This window comes from Corvus brachyrhynchos, unplaced genomic scaffold (assembly GCF_000691975.1).
Source record: "Corvus brachyrhynchos isolate BGI_N302 unplaced genomic scaffold, ASM69197v1 scaffold11, whole genome shotgun sequence".
NCBI lineage: Eukaryota > Metazoa > Chordata > Aves > Passeriformes > Corvidae > Corvus > Corvus brachyrhynchos.
In genome coordinates, this window is record NW_008236965.1 from 6,278,392 (window position 1) to 6,294,945 (window position 16,554).

The 16,554-nt window shown below is 40.8% G+C and overlaps 1 protein-coding gene across 1 annotated transcript; it reads right to left on the minus strand.

Annotated features, from left to right (window-relative positions):
* Nucleotides 1–67: 67 nt before the first annotated feature.
* On the minus strand, nt 68–16,548 carry ZRSR2 (zinc finger CCCH-type, RNA binding motif and serine/arginine rich 2). The gene is given in 12 exon segments (XM_017728479.1): nt 68–3,283; nt 3,914–4,023; nt 4,197–4,252; nt 6,541–6,754; nt 9,611–9,726; nt 11,790–11,828; nt 14,075–14,161; nt 14,347–14,463; nt 14,466–14,580; nt 14,876–14,972; nt 15,121–15,200; nt 16,203–16,548. Coding segments are annotated over 12 exon segments (1,536 nt in total). The 5' UTR covers nt 16,232–16,548; the 3' UTR covers nt 68–2,807.
* Nucleotides 16,549–16,554: the final 6 nt, after the last annotated feature.

The following is a 16,554-nucleotide window of genomic DNA, read 5'->3' on the forward strand; positions in this document are numbered from 1 at the left end:
ACACGCAATAGGAACAGGCTATTCCTTACAAATTTAAATGCTTTCTGTGTTCTTCTGGGGCTTCTTCCCTTTGAGAAAGAAAATAATTAATCTTTACATTAAAAAACTTCTAGGCTGTTTGTCTCTCCAGAATAAAATAGCTCACTCAGATAATAATAAGGAAACACAAAACCATGCATATAACACTACTTAAGGTTATGAAGCAGAGAATACTGAAAAATACAAACTCCGAAGTTAGGAAACTGGTAGAATCCCAGGTTTCATGCTAACAAATGCAAGCTAAATGTCAGATCTACAGCACTCAAATTCTGTGTAATAAACAGTGTGTGAAAGTGAAGGGCAATCACAGCTACCGGTCCTACACTGCACAGATACAGCCAGCACGTTTGGGTCCAGACCTCAAGAAAAACAAGCTGAAGCTTCAGCCATTGTAGTAGCAGAAATAAAGTATATTTTAATTTTTACATGCATTTCTGAGCAAGTTTGGTTTTTTGATTTTTTTTTTTTGTTTGTTTTTTTAATACAGCCACTCGGCTTCCCAGATCCTGTTACAAAACTGTGGGGACAAGGAGCCTAATTACCCATTCTCACATTGGTGTTACTGGGCACTTAGTTTGTAATCCCACGGAGGCCTGGTTTGCTTATTTCACCTGACTGGTCACAGGTTCCCACCACCTCCTCCAGCACTTTTCGTGACAGCTGATTTTGCTGGGATAATGCTCCGTGCCGTCCGGCCCTGTGACGCGGGATGCACAGCACCTGCACGGGCACAAGTCAGCTCTCACACCACAGCTGTGGGAAGCAGGGCAGCCCCAGGGAATGGAAGATGTTACCAGCCTGCTGGTGGCGAACTGAGCCACAGTTTGCTACATGCTGTGCCAGTGACCCAGCGAGATAACTGAGCATCTATGAAAAAAATAAGAAACCTTAGGGAAAATTGGTTGCTAAGGTGTAGTGAGAAAAGGTACATTGTAAGAAACTGGCGGTCACAAATTTCTCAAATGGAATTAAAAACTTAGTGCTGTCTATCCTTTGAAATATGCCTTTCAAAAAAGTTATTATTTCAAAAGTTACGCTATTAAATTGCAACTCCTACATCTGTTAATAACTAAAACATTTAATCAAATTAACTAAGCTACAGCTCTGCCTACAGTTATGACAATATATAGTGAAAGTCGGGTTTGAACTGAACATCACTTTTGTTGGATTACTCCATATTGGACAAGTTACACATGAAGAAAGAAGGAAAAATGTATAATCAGCATGCTAGGTGCAGTATGCATTTAGAAAAGCAAAAATATATATATATAATATCCAGAAGCAATGTTCACTCAATCTTAACTATCCTGGGGAAAAACATTCTTGCTGTGAGGAATGCTACTGGTAAAAGTCAGATACCCAGATTTTCTAAGGGAGTTTATGTTACAGTGTTGGGAGTTGTAATGAATTCCTATTTGGGAGCACTTCATGCCTGCTTTAGGCTTCTAACATGGGGTCTGATTGATTCTCTAAAGGCAGGAGCCCAGTTCTTTGGAGAGGCTAAAGGGAGTTATCTCTACAGACCATTAGGGCACTTGCACCTTCAGTGCCACAAACTCTCTCCAAGTGTCTGAGGACACTGAGGTGCCCAAGTTAAAAACCTGAAGATAAGCCATGTGAAATACAGTACATCTAGCAGCACAAATCTTTTAAATAAAAGTGAAAAAATACTGGTAAGGATTTATCTAACTGCAGGTACTTTGCTAATATAGCTGTCATTTCAAAAGGGTTTTGTCCCAGTAATTTCATTTTTGTGTACCCTACTCTTCACCTTGGCTGTAGGAAAGCAAGGCAGTAAAGTGCCTTAAACTGTTCGTAAAATAAACTTTAAAAGGCTCTAAGTCAAGTCCTCCTCTCCCAAAAACATAAAAGTATTCTTTCATGTATAAACCCTTCAGTTTCTTCAGCCACTCTGCAGCCATCTTGATTGAGCCTTCACAATCACATCTTTGGTTCCCACATGGACACTTTCCACCCCTCCAGCACAGGTTAGGCAGGTTGTTTTCACCTACAAATGGTGTGCAACCAAGAGGTATGCAAAGTATTTCTAACCTCACTCGAGGATTACAGTTCCGTGGTCTCCACTCTTATTTGGGGATTAAGGTACTGAATAAACTGATTGTTTCTCTGTGTACTTGCTACTTGGTTTTAGTCTACTGCAATCCCTACAATCAGCTCAGCAGCTCAGTGAAGGCAGAGAAAAATCCAACACTCATGACCAAAAAGCTCCTACTGGCCAAGTATTGTACCATCAAACAGTGATGTCTTTGAGATCCCTTTTCTCCAACTCATAAAACGATTAGATTTTCTTTGTCTAGAAAGAGATTTCCCATAAACAGATGAAAAATACAAATGGCAGTCATCTACACAGACCTGGATCTGCAGTGTGCTGGGGTGTGAATTTACTGCACACTGGCTGATCTGTACTAACTCCTTACAGGGACAGTAAACACTTAACACACACATAACAGAAATAAGCATATACCAAAGAGGCTTCACTTCTCTATTTGTACTCAGTGTGCATCCAGGTGTTGCAGCAGTTCAGAGGGACAGAGGAGCTAGAGTACTTGACATTCACACCTTCTATAGGATGTAAAACTTTTAATTTTCTCAAGCTTCGCACACAGTAAACTATGTTCCTTTATTAGGAAGAAACATTTTAATGTGCAAGAACACTTTATTTGAAATTCAAATATATCTGGTGCCCTATTGGAAAGATTTCTTTGTCAGCTCTATTTTTATCAATTAGTGATTTCTGAAAATAATTCTCACTTTGTTTTGGGAGTTTCACTATTTTTTCCTCTGCTGCTTGATCTCTTTTTACCCCTGCTCCTGGATCGAGAGGAACTCCTGCTTCTGCTGCGTGTCCGACTGTGACTCCTGCTGCGACTGCGGCCTCTCCTCTTCCTGCCCCTGCTGTGAGACCTCCTCCTTTCTCGACTTCTCGACCTCCCCGACCGGCGCCGCCTCTTGTTTTTGCGGCGATTCTTTTTTCTCTCAGACTCTCCGTTTCTCCGGTAGGAATGGTCGGGGCTGGGGCTGCCCCTTCTCCTGGACCGGCTGTAATAGTCGTCACGATGGCTCGATCTGTTTCTCCTCTCAGAGTTTTTAGACAACTGATGAGTCCGTTCAGGAGAAATACGTATGTCTCTATTGGCCTCCCAAAACTCATTGTTTGGATTTTTGAATACATGAAGAAAGTTGCAGTGTTTCCCTCTCGGACACTTCTGCCTTTCAAATAAGCCTGCAACAGATTAGGGTTTGCTTTTTTATGAACCAGACCTGTTAAATCTCTTTCTTCATTATGTACCTACTGGAAGAAACTTAATTATCGGAATTTTTGATTCTCCAAACAGAAGAACATGCATCTGACCACCTATCAATTTAATTCACACAAGATTAATTTTCACTGTGTACTTTTCTTGGAATTAGCTTTTTAACAGCTATGAAGATTTGGTTTTAGTTTAGAACAAACTTCATTTTTCATACCTTAATGTAAGAAGGTAAATCTAGGTAAGTCAAATATTATAGTTACTGCTAAGAACCGTTGATAGTCCAGAAACTGCTGTTGCTTCTCAACAGATAAATTAGCACTTCCTGTAGTTTCACCCTAAGATTATTATTTCTAAAGTTATAATCCAAACCTTCATTTCTAGACCATGGTAAATCCACTAGAACAATTCAGACACTTACATGACATGGTGTAGTACTCCCTTTCTTTCCTGGATCTACACAAGCAAGTTAGCACTTTTGTCTTCCAAACAGAAATGAATACAACATTAGGCAGATCTGAAAGCTACAGACTAATCCCTCTTTTTCACTTCCATGAGTGAGTACTCTTTCAATAACACATATTCTCTTTTCCAAGACTCACCACATATGGCAGTTTTCCACCTCGTCACAGGACAGAATTCACAATGAAGCTGTCTGCCTGCATACCATCGTCCACTGAACAGAGCCAGAGCTGCCTGACAGTCCTTCTCCCTTTAAAAAGTAAAAACAACAGACAGCATTACCATCACACAGTTATTTCAGACACCAATTTTGGGCTCCCATTACACTATGAGAATGAAGTGGATGGACAGTACAAACACTTCTCATTCATGACTCAGCTCTGGAGTTCAGTTCTAACGCTTGGTAAGACTGCGAGTACTTACGACTGGTACTGGACGTACACATTTCCTCGCAGGTGAGGCTCATAGTTGCAACTGACCTGAGGGGATGGAAACAGGAAGTTAGGGCAGTGGAAGGTTTATGCTGTACAGCAGCTCACACATTCTGAGATGGGCAATTCTCATTTATGACAGTTCATCCATATCAATTTAGAGATGATTTTCTTCTGAATACAGTGTTAACCAAAAAACAAAAAAACAAAAAAAAAAACCCAGAAAAAAAGCCTTTCTGGCTTATGTTTGACTGTTTCCAGCACTATGCTTTGATTAAATCTGGGACCTTGGCTTCACTTAGTCCACAAGACAGCTTGTACTCCATTGTCTTGCACTTGTCTGGGCCAACCCTACTATGCAACATCCAAATCCTGCTCTGACAACAGTTAGTAGTATCCTCAAGTGGAAATGAGGGATTCATTACAGTAAGCGACTCTAGAGGAGTGTATCTTCACAGCATCCCGTGAACTGGGTTCGAAAAGCTGAAGACACCATCCTTCACTGTACAGTTCTGAAAAACCTTTTTTTGTAATGATTTAGCATTCAAAGTATATCTAAAGCTCTCAAAAATATAAAAATTACCTTTGAAAAAGCTTGCTGCTTGTTACAAAAGATTCTGAGATGGGCAGGTCCAAGCAGGTGGAACCCAGTTCTCCGGGGCAGAACTGCAATTCCAGCCTCTGTTGCCTGCAGGCCTTGTCCAATATTCGCAGCAAACTAGATTAGTGGCTCCTTTCATCCCTGAACCCTGGCTGACCCTCAGGGAATACCTCTTTGTATGCTGGATCAGGAAAGGGCTTCAGCCACAATAACAAGCAGTTGTACAGTTAAGTATTACAGGGTAAGGAGTCAAACTATTTGAGATAAACAATGTCAAGACAAGAACAAGTGAGAATGATTTTGCCATAGCCATTTCTGGGTAGGAGAAGAACCCTAGTCTTCTAGGGTAGTGTTTTATCAGGATCTTCCAGATTCTGGAGCAGCTTCCCAGAAAAAACAGCCAAAACAAAACCTTGGACTACACTGGAAAAGGAAATCAGCTGAAAGACAGGTGTGTATAATCTGATTCTAAACGGTCACAGAGTCTCAGCTCAGTCACAGTTAAGATCCCTGCAGCCAACATGTCATTCCGTAGCGTCTCTAATGTAGTTAAAATGTCCATGAGAATCACTTTGCTGTTGCACAATTGTCTCAGAAGCCACGAAATGCCACACTAACAGTCACAGGGACCCAAGCAGGTGCAGCTTAGCACGGCTGCACAGAATGCCACTACAAAGCCAAGGACCTGACTTTGCTGATAAGGCTTTTCAAGCCATGCTCCATAGGAAATCTGCATCCTGTGTTCTAGTAGAGGACAGCCTGCTAATATCCCATGAGTCAAAATACGGAGGGGATACTCCACTCCTCCAAACAAGTGAAGGTTTCTTACCTATGAAGCTCATAATGCAACTATTGAAAACTCCCTCTTTCTACTTTTCATCTTGCTTGAAATGCTAATGCTATCTCAGTCCTGAGGCAGTTGTCAGTAGATGAACACAAAAGGAGAAAAGGCACTATGTGCCTCCTGGTGACTTCAGGAAAACAGCGATGGCAAACAGAAAGGGATGCTGCAATAGATTCTGATACAAGGAGATTGCACCATCCAGGCTGCATATTTTGGGGCAACATGGGACTGTCAACACACATCTGTCATCTCTGAGGTCTCCATTTACAGATCCCTCTTTTTCCCCATAAGAAATCATAATATAAATGGGAAAAAAATCAGTACAAAACATTCAGCAAACCAAATGCACAAACTAACGATGGATGACAAATCTCAAGACGATTTATGTAACTTACCTTTCTGTAATTCATCCTACTGAAATATCTGCTATCTTTTCAGTTCATTGTAATCTGATTTTATTTTATTCAGCCAGTCCTAAAATGACATTATTTGGGTGTACACTCCAAATACATTTCATACCCCACTATTTCATTCCTTAGGCCCAAATACAGTAGCTCAGATGTATTTATATTGTCTAACAGTCTTAGTGGACCCTCTGGGGCTTAGCACAGGGTAAGAAAAGAAAGAACAATGGAATAAGTGGACTGTTGAGCAGTGTGAATAACTTGCAATATAGAAGCACAAGCTTTTATAACAGTTCAGGGGAATGGGAGAGAAGATTCACCCAGAGTAAGATGGTGCTCTGTAAGAGTAGTGACAAGTTTACAGGTGACATGAGAGATGCAGTTTGCTGTAAGGATGCTGCATAGTTCCCTAGTGTACACAGGCTTTGGCTGGGGCATGCTGGACAGAACTTCTCTTAAGGCTCATGAACCACACTTGGATGCATACCTTGAACTGAACCACCTTCCCCACATTCTGAAATTCAGGGAGCACGTCCTCATAGAACTCCAAGAACTGCTGGTAGGTCTCCTCATCACTGTACTCGAGACTGGCATCTGTGTCATAGTCGTCTCTCCGGCACTGCTCCATGCCAAAAGTGATGAACATCCCTCGCACGAGCAGTGTCTTGCTAGATGTGGGGTAGTTATGCTTGCGAGAACACCTGGACAGGTGTAGTGAAGAAAGAGAAGTGGAAAGATTGGCACTTTCAGCAGAAAAAACACTTGTGAAAGCTTCAAACATTTGCCATTTTCACTTACAGTTACTATAAAAGAAAATCCATTAGTGGAAGATCAAGATATTACAATTACTAAACCAAATCTTTTGGAGTGAGTTTGTACATAACCTTAATGCTTCCTTAATGCCATTAACAAACACGTTCTTGCTTAAGAAACCACAACTACAAAAGCTATCAATATCAGTGTCACAATGAGCACAGAAGTAATTTCTTTTAGGCTACTAGGGTTAATGTGTCCCCATTTTCTGAAGGGCTTAAAAGATTGTCAGGAGTCTTTCTATAAAGAGATTTTAAAGCAAGTCCCTGCTCTTCTTTTTGCAAACTGAACAACTTTTACTGAAGTTGTTTTCATCATATAGGGATGGAAAGCAGGAGTGAGGGAAGAACGGCACATTTAGACCTGCACCTGGATGAGTACAAGACTGGTATTTTTCCACTTCTAACAAAAACAAAAAAAACCAAGAAACCACATGAAACAATTACAAAGGTTCTTCTAAGTCAGTCTTATCTTGATCTGCATCTTCTTGGCAGCCATAAAAGTATTAGGTCTCCCTCACCATGCATCATATTCAGGCTACCTTACCAACATGCTGAAATACAGTTCTCCCCTACACACCTTTAGATTCAGTAAGAACACAGATGTTCTCCATGTTTATTTCACTGTGCTTTATGATTCCCATGCAATATGTCCCCAAGCAATGGGGTCATGCACTCTCCAACACATTTCTCCTTGTCATGACATGATCAGAAGAACATCCAGACTAGTAGTCTCTTTATGTCACTGGACAGCACAGACAAACTGCAGGGAGGTCAGGTCTCAAAATGGGCAACTACAACCTAGACTCCAGCTAGGAAGCTTTTCTGCACCCAGTCAGTCAGAAGTGGACTCTCACCTTCTGGTTGACACCTTAGACTTCAAAAAGCAAACAACAAAAAAAAATCCAATCTCCAAACCCAAAACTAAACCAGAAGACAATTAATTTGATGCTTATTATTTTTTTACATTTTAGAAGCTGCCTCCTTTTGCTGTTCAATTTCAATAGAACACAAACCCAACCAATATTGTCTGTACATAAAACGATACATTCACATGACAGAACAAAAGGAACCCCAAGGAAAATGAATGACTCAAGAATCCAACATTACTGCAAAACGTTAGGTTTTGAATTACTGGGGAAATTGGTAGTAGCAAACTCAGCCGGTTTTAGCTTCTTCAAGACATAGTGAACTTAGACAAGATTCAGCAGTTATTTGTTGATAACACTGGCTCTTAGTTTTGCACAACTCCTTCCAACCCATCCTTCCAGTCCTACCCTAGCTGTACCAGTCCTTCAACTCACAGACAGCACTAGACATTACAATGACCAGATTATGAAGGAAACAGGTATGTGAGGAAAAAGGAAGAAGATGAAAGAGAGGTAGCTGAGATCAACAGGGGTTAAAAGAAGAAGGGCAGAGTATGTTTCTCAGTATTTATTTTCCAAGGGTTATTCATAGTTCAAATGCAAAGTTCAAAGCAAAACTGAATTTTATGCAATCCATAAATAAGCCATGGAGGCTATCTCCATTAAAGACCACTGAAACAAAAACACTGTGAAGATTACAAAGACCTAGACATTTGAAAAAGAATGCTGTCTACAGTGACATAGCTGGTGAAATTTTTATTATGGAATTCAACACATATTTAAGAATAGAAAAAAAGATGTTAACTTGAAGCTTCCATATAGTTGAATTATAATTATCCACAGTATACATCACACTGGAACAAATTACTCCTAGGATAAAGAAAACTACAAAGAAAACTACAATAGCTGGACCACACATGTTTCAGTGATACAAGTTAGTAAAATAACCTCAGAAGTTTTTGCTGAAGATTCATGTAATAAATATCAGAGTACTTCTCTGCTAAGCTGTTGTTTCTCCTTAGCACAAAATAAATCAGGGATTTTCCAGCCAGAAGCTGCATTTGGGTCATCATTGTCTCTGGTCGGCGATGAACATGTACTCCACAAACTCATTTATACTTCTGGCTTCCTCTACGTCCTCTGGCAACACGTTTGCCATTTGTTTCATATGAGAAAGTCCTTTCTTTTTCAAAGCTGGTAAACATTCAGAGACACCTAACTAAACTGCAAATAATCACTCCCACCCTACTCCTGAGTTTGCTGTTCATCTACCACAGCCCTCCTCCATCTCCCTCTTTGAAAGCAGAATCTGGACTTGTCAGCCACTTCTACAGGGGTGTTGCTCATCTCCCATCATCCTGACGAGCTTCTCTGTTCTTGCCTTTTACTACACTTCCCTCCTGAGATAGGGCATCCTGTCAGCGTACCAGAATCATGAATGAATGTATTGCACATTTAAATAGTGAGAACTCTGGAAGCTACGTGACAACTTTCCCAACTGTGCAGATTTACCTTAATTTACTTTAGTCCATTTGGGATTTGAACAGATGCAAATTAGAAAATAAAAAAAATCTAACATATGACATATCAAACCTGTACTAATAACAGACCATATACATTCTGGCAGGTGTTTAAGCTAAGGAAAACTCATTCTGACCAGTGTAACCAGAACGCAGCCAGAATGCACCATCAATAACATGCCATAACAATAAACAGCTCAATTCCAGCCAGGCAATGCTCTGCTCTCAATCCACATCCACATCCACAGAAGTATTTTATGTGGCAATTTTTCCTCCGTTTGCTTATGACCTAACTAAGTTGCCTCCCTTTCATCTCCCTAACACACTTCTATCCTGGTATATATTCAATGGATTACCTGTCTCCAAATCGGCAGGAACCTGTTTTAATATAGAATGGGCAGTTCGCTCTGTCCTTCTCTGTTCCCAGATTCTCTGGGGGCTCTGGGTTGTGCCAACTCACACCATTCTCCAGCTGTGGAAGAAACATTAAAGTACACAGAAGTTAGAGACAAGTAAAGAAATAAAACTAACTAAATTCACATGCAGTTGTGAGCACTGTGTTTCTACAAAGCAGGCTGAACCTAATTAAAGCATTGTTTTTCTGCCTTGTACACCCGTGTTGTGGTTTAATCCCAGCCAGCAGCCAAGCCCTGTGCAGCCACTTGTTCACAGCCCCACCAGTGGGATCAGGGAGACAATGGAAGGGTAAAAGAAAACTCGTGGGTTGGGATAAAGACAATTTAACAGGGAAAGCAAAAGCCAGGCCCACAAGCAAAGCAAACCCAGGAATTCATTCACTGTGTCCCACAGGCTGGCAGGTGTTCAGCCATCTCCAGGACGGCAGGGCCCCACCATGTGTAATGGTGACTTGGGAAGACAAACTCAATCACTCCAAATGTTCCCCCCCCTTCCTCCTTCTTCTCCCCCCTTTATGTATTGAGCATGATATCAATGGTCTGGAATATCCCTTTGGTCAGTTGGGGTCACCTGTCCTGACTGTGTCTCCTCCCAACCTACCATGCACCCTCTGCCTCTTCACCAGCGTGGCAGTATGAGAAGCAGAAAAGGCCTTGGCTCTGTGTAAGCCCTGCTCAGCCATAACAAAAACATCTCCACATTCTCAACCCTATTTTGAGTGTAAATCCAAAACGAAGCCCCATACTAGCCACCATGAAAAAAATTAACTCTACCCCAGCCAAAACCACCATAACCTGGCAGAGAGAAAGCTACAACTATTTACTTATTTTTCTCTGCAACAGCCCAAAGCTCAGCATTATCACTGTTAAGTATATAACTGCATATAGAAAAGGCTAAAATAAAAGTAACCTGCTAAAGGCCAGAATTTAAAAAAATTAAATTCATAGTTAAAACTGGAAGTAAAAGTGTCCACACTGATCATCTTGGATCATTAAGATTTCTATAATTCAAAATGGCTTTACCAAGTTGCAAGCCTTGAATGACTACAACCCAGACACATATTTAAAAAAGAGAATTTTCATTCTAACCAAATAATCTGTAAAGCTGACTGGCCTAAGTTCTCATTTTAAATCAACTGAGAACTCTTTTTATTCACAAGCAGCATTTGACCTAGCTACCAGTTCTGTTCATGACTTGCAGCCATAATTTTCTATCACCAGAAGAGCCCTGTTATATCAGCAGTAACTGAACCCTGAACTGATACTCTAATGCAGTCTCTAACATACCACATTTCTGACTATTCCTTCACAGACATGACTGCTAATGCATCTTGAGCTCTGGGCAGGCAGCAGTTCAGAGCACTTTCCTACCCATCTTATGAAACAGATTCCCTAAAGAACTGTTTAAACATGATTTGGAACCAAATGTAACTCCAATGTAGCTATGGCAGTCAATAAACAATGGATAACTAAGTTAAAACATTTTTTCAGATTCATGCAGTGGTTTAAACAGAGCAAGAATCTTCACAAGTTTAACCACATGACAGGGATAAAAGCCATATTATTCTTTAAGGCAATCTCTAAGATTCAAATGAAAACTGCAGGTTTTTTTGCTACACACTGCCAGCTTGAGATCCATGCTCTTCCAGACATCCAAGCAGTCAAGCTTCTCCCTCCCCCACCTTTTTATCTTCTCCTTAAAGATCTGTGCCCTCCTCTACCACTGAATCCTCTTATTTACAGCCTGACATCTGCTTAAAAAGACAAGTTTATCTGGCCACCCAGGACTGACAGATTTATTTAGAATTACAATTCACAAATAAACCATCATGCATAGTGTTTTTTAATAGCACCCAGCAGTATTTCCAGGTTCATTTTGACTCAGACCTCCTGAACAGTCATCAGCATGCACAACTGCACTGCCACCAACCAGCCAGAAATATGCTTAATTATGTTCCACCCAGTAAATAATTGTTTACAGCTCATGCAAGCCACTATATATTAAATTTATTCAGGCCCTTAGGTTTTCGAGAGCAGATGGACAACATGCTAGAAGGCAAACACCGGATGGAAATTAAATTACTTTTCAGTTCTTTTTTCAAAAAGTCTCTGAGCATACCTGGCTTTCAGCTTGATCCAGCATCCTCTGCACAGCTGCCTATAAATGGTGCAAACACAGGACTAGTGAAAACCCTGAGGACACGCAAAACATCTGGTTTCTTTAGTTAAGAACCTAATTTACAATGCTCAGTGATTATGTATAATGAAAGTGTGATGGGGTTTGCTTTAAAAACAAGAGATTTACTTTGGCTCTGTAGCAATTCATGTACTACAAAGCTGTTAAAGGATACATCAGACAAGACCCTCATGTAGATTATTTTCCAAACTAAATGATAGACAATGTCAAAGTTTAATTTTCTTTTTTAAAACTATCATTGAACTATGGATGCTTAAATCTGTCTCCTGCTCTAGTACACAGCCTGGTTACAGTTAAGTCCATAATGGTTTAGTTGCACTAAATGTTTTAACTTACACATTTTATGGAACACACAGAAAAACACAATGCTTAGTGAGCCTCTGTTGAAACAAGAGATGCAACTCTTAAGAAACTTAAACATCATAAGTTAACCACATCTAGCTCTTCAAATACAGGAAAGCAATGAGGATATTCTTTCCCTTCCTCTTCCTAAGCGGGCTGAGTAAAACAGTATCACTCTCCAAAACTGGCTGGACACTACTTCTAACAAATTGTTCTATGAAATTCCTAGGAAAAAGACATTTAAACATAATCAATACAAGAAAATATGCTAGGACCGATTTAATTTGAAAGAGAATTAATTAAATTAAAAAGAGGAAATAAAAATTAAAAATGTAATTCAAGATGAGGACTCAGACAGCATCTGGTACTGATCACCAAGGATGTCAGATATTATCCACCCTAATAAAGAAAAATGAAACAGAACAAACAAACTCCCCAAACCACACAAACAAAAATCCAAAGCCAAAACCACTCCTTCACCCTCTCCAAAAAAGCCTCAAACCACCACCATCCATCAAACCAGAAAACCTATTTCTTCATTTTAGGGAGGAAAATTAGTTTTTTTCTTTTATCACTGTTACAATTTGAATAAACTGCTGTTTCAAGACACAGGCAAAACCAATTAACTTTCTGCTGCTAAAATGGGTGACTCCACTCTTAGCTGGGTATCAGTTTCCCTCTGGGTGCCTGTCAGTGCCCTCTATGAGCCAACAACTCACTATCCCAGTAAATAATAACCCAGAAAAACAAAAAGCAAAGAATCCAACAACCAAGCAAAAAAGAAAGCTGCGTCCATCTAGTTCAGGGACACAAGTTATCCCACTGAAGGCTTGGCAAACCCAGACACGTGGACAGAGGGGAGGAATAAAATCTTGCTGTTATCATGGTTCAACTCTCTTCAAACTATATCTCAACCCTAAATAAAGGACACGAGCATCATTTTCTCTCCCTACTCTGCAAAAAGAGAAACGGACACTCAGTACCTGAGGGAGTAAGACAGAAAATACAACAATTGCTGTTCTTTGGCATCTCTTATTCATCTGTTACATAATCAGTGGCACAACCAACTATTAACTGCAGAGAGACAGAACTGTCTGTTCATGGCTCTTCTCCTGCCATGGCTACCAGACACAGCCACAACACACCTCCCAGTGAAATGACTGGAAACTTTGTGATTGTGGAGAATCTAAAATGACCAGATGCTAGAAAGCTGCAGTCACTCTTCAGTGGCAATAAGACCAGTCCTCACACTGCATTACTGTACAGGACATCTTATATCCAGGTCACTGAACTTCTAAAACTTAGAATATTAAGAATAATGTATTGTTAACAGAAATGTTATCAATGACTTATATCTTCAATATCATTTTTTATTCCACTCAAGGAGCTCTGAAAAAAAGATACGTCCTGTTGGATGAGTCAGGTAAAGAAGAGCTGTAACACATCTTTTGATTAAGAACTGTGTTAAGGAACAGCAGCAATGTACTTCCATATTCCATATCCTCTTTGAGCATTTTCTTCAGCACTGACTGTGTTCAACTGGGACATTAAGGAAGGATTATCTTTAACACATGATGCAGAAAGTGCACTTATCAGAACCTGCATTGGCACAGTGCCTTCATATTTACCTGATGTAAACAATTACATACTGTGAACAACCAGATGCATTACCAAGAGTTACTTCAGGGTATCTGGACCCCCTGGATGCTCTTTAACACTGAACAATAGTTTAGTAACTTAGACAGAATGGGTTAACTAATGCATTTGCTAATTATAACAAAATCCCTCTTCAACATGCATAACTGTTGCATCTGATCATGTCACAGGATATATAATATGTATATCCTCCCACCACCAGGAATTACCTCTCTCTCTTTCTTCTCCTGTTGCTTCTGCTGTGCCACTTCTCTCTCTTTTCTTTGCTGCTCTTCCCATTCTTCTTTGATCTTCCTCTTTGTAATAAAAAAAAAATTAAGGAACAAGGTTTTACAATCAGTCAAAGTCAAAACTACCATGTTGCATTACAACTCCTTGACCATTAAGTTTTCATCCAGTCAGAAGCAACTAAATCTCTGACAAAAACCATTTTAGGAGTTCTTTTCTTTTCTTTTCCATTGTGCTTTTCTATACAAAAGACAGTAGAGTCTATGCTTCCAAACACAACAGCATCAAGAAAAGTGAGTCCATCACAAAATAATAAAAGGTAGTATACTAAGTCTACCTTGTTGCCAAGCCCAACTCTAAGTTTTTATATCTTTATACCTCTTCTTCTTCTTGACGCTTTCTTGCGGCCTCTTCTTTTTCTTTCTTTAGCTTGAACTCTTCTTGGGCCTTTTCTTCTCTCAGCAACCACTGCTCATGTAGTTTTTGTCTACCAAAGAAACCAGACACCACTTAGACCACCCACTTAATGACTACCCATAACTGATGCAACTGTCATAAATACAACTCAACTTTGTTACTATAGTAATAACTGCAACTTATCTAATCTTCTTTAAAGGAGAAAATTCCATAGGAATCATTCAGGCTTTAGAGAAAAGGACGGTGTAGCCTGACATACTCAATAAAGATTGTGTTTCATGGAATATATTCAAACTTTTCAAAGTACCAAAATGGAATTGATTACGAGTGTTTACTGCATATATGCCATTTTCTAGATTTCTCACCTTTCTGCCTCAAGTTTTTTTTCTTCCTCTTCTTCCTCCTCTTCTTCCACTTCCTCCTCTTCCTCCTCTGACACAGATTCATCTTTTTCTGCAGCTTCTGAGAAAAAACGCATGAGAAGTTCAATGCATCTACATAACATCTACATGATGCTACAGCCAACAAAGATACACAAAGTGATATCTTTTAAAGAAACAAAAAACCCCCAATCACTTCTAGTTCCACTGACAGTACCAAATTCAGTTACCTGAGTCCCTTAGTTTGGCAAGTGCCTGCCGCTTTTTTTTCCTCTTCTCCTTCTTTAGAATAGCTCTGTACTTTTGATGGCTGAAGATGAGAGAACATTCCTTATGTTAAAACAGCCAAACAAATAATTTTTACTGTCATATGTGCACTTAATTTCCTTCAGCAATAGAAAAATCCCACAAACTGCACAATTAACAGGCACTTATATGAAACAGTAACTCCACGGCAGCATCTGACGTGACAAGGACATCTGTAAATCTGTGGCTGTGCTGTTAAGACTTGCATGTGGGCAGCAGCACGAAGACACCGCACATGGGGTCTAATCCTATTTAAGTTATGCAGTATTTGACATCATCACCAACTCCATGAAATCTCACTCAGCTTCTAAAACTTGGTCACTAGATAAGATCAGGGAGAAAAGCTTGGAGATCTCCTACCCTACAATTTTGGCACACCTTTCAGCACATTCTAGTCTTTTATTTACAGGACATGAAATTTCAAGTCCTTTCTCTTCTCCTTTGATATTCTCCACAGGCAGCAGTCTCAATGCACAGCTAACAAAATACACTCCACAGCCCCCACAGACAATGCTCAGCTCTGCTCTTCTGCTACAGAAGCTTGGCCAGACTCTTCCTTGCTTGTCTGACAGCTTTGAAGAGCTGCCTACAGGCAGCACCACGTTTTCACTATGGTTAAAATGCCTCTAATGTCTAAAAGCCTTTTCACATCAGGCTCTTTTCTTTCAAGTTTCATTCTATTTTTCCTATTCCTAGCCAGTTCATAATGGATAAATAGGGAGGGACGATCTTCAGCTCTTGCTATTTGTGCCACACCAAATGCTGACGGGAGATCAAAACCTTCCCCTTTTGGAGCGTGTAATTTTAAAGATTCCACAAGCGTAACTCAGAACTTCACCCACATCTCCAATCCTGTTCAGGATTGCTCACATCCTCACCACCTGCACACCTCTGCGTGCCCAGGTGACACCACGGTGCGTGTTCTGGCAGCAGCGCCTGCCCGCACAGACCAATGTCCCCACCTGTGCCCTCCGCCTCTGACCCGGCCAGCCCGGCTGCTTCTCACCTCGTGTCCCTGCCTGAAACGGATCGCATCCCTCAGCAGGTGCCTGGCGCTGACAAGCGATAACCTCCTTTCCAGTTCCCTGGGAACTTCCCTTTCTTGACACCCAAGGAAGGGACGGAGGAACTCCCCTTACTCTCAGGCTAGCACGCGAGGAGGAGCAGCGTAGCCCAAGCCGCTGCAGTGCCGGGGTTCGCCTCTCCCTCCAGCCGCACGACACCGCAGCGAGGCCTTGGCAAACACCTGGACACCCCGACCGGGGAACGTCGCTGTGAGCATGGCTGCCCTGGCCCACAGCCTCCGCGCCGGGGCTGGACGGGGCTCAGCCCGGGCACGCACATGCCGCTCTGCGCCG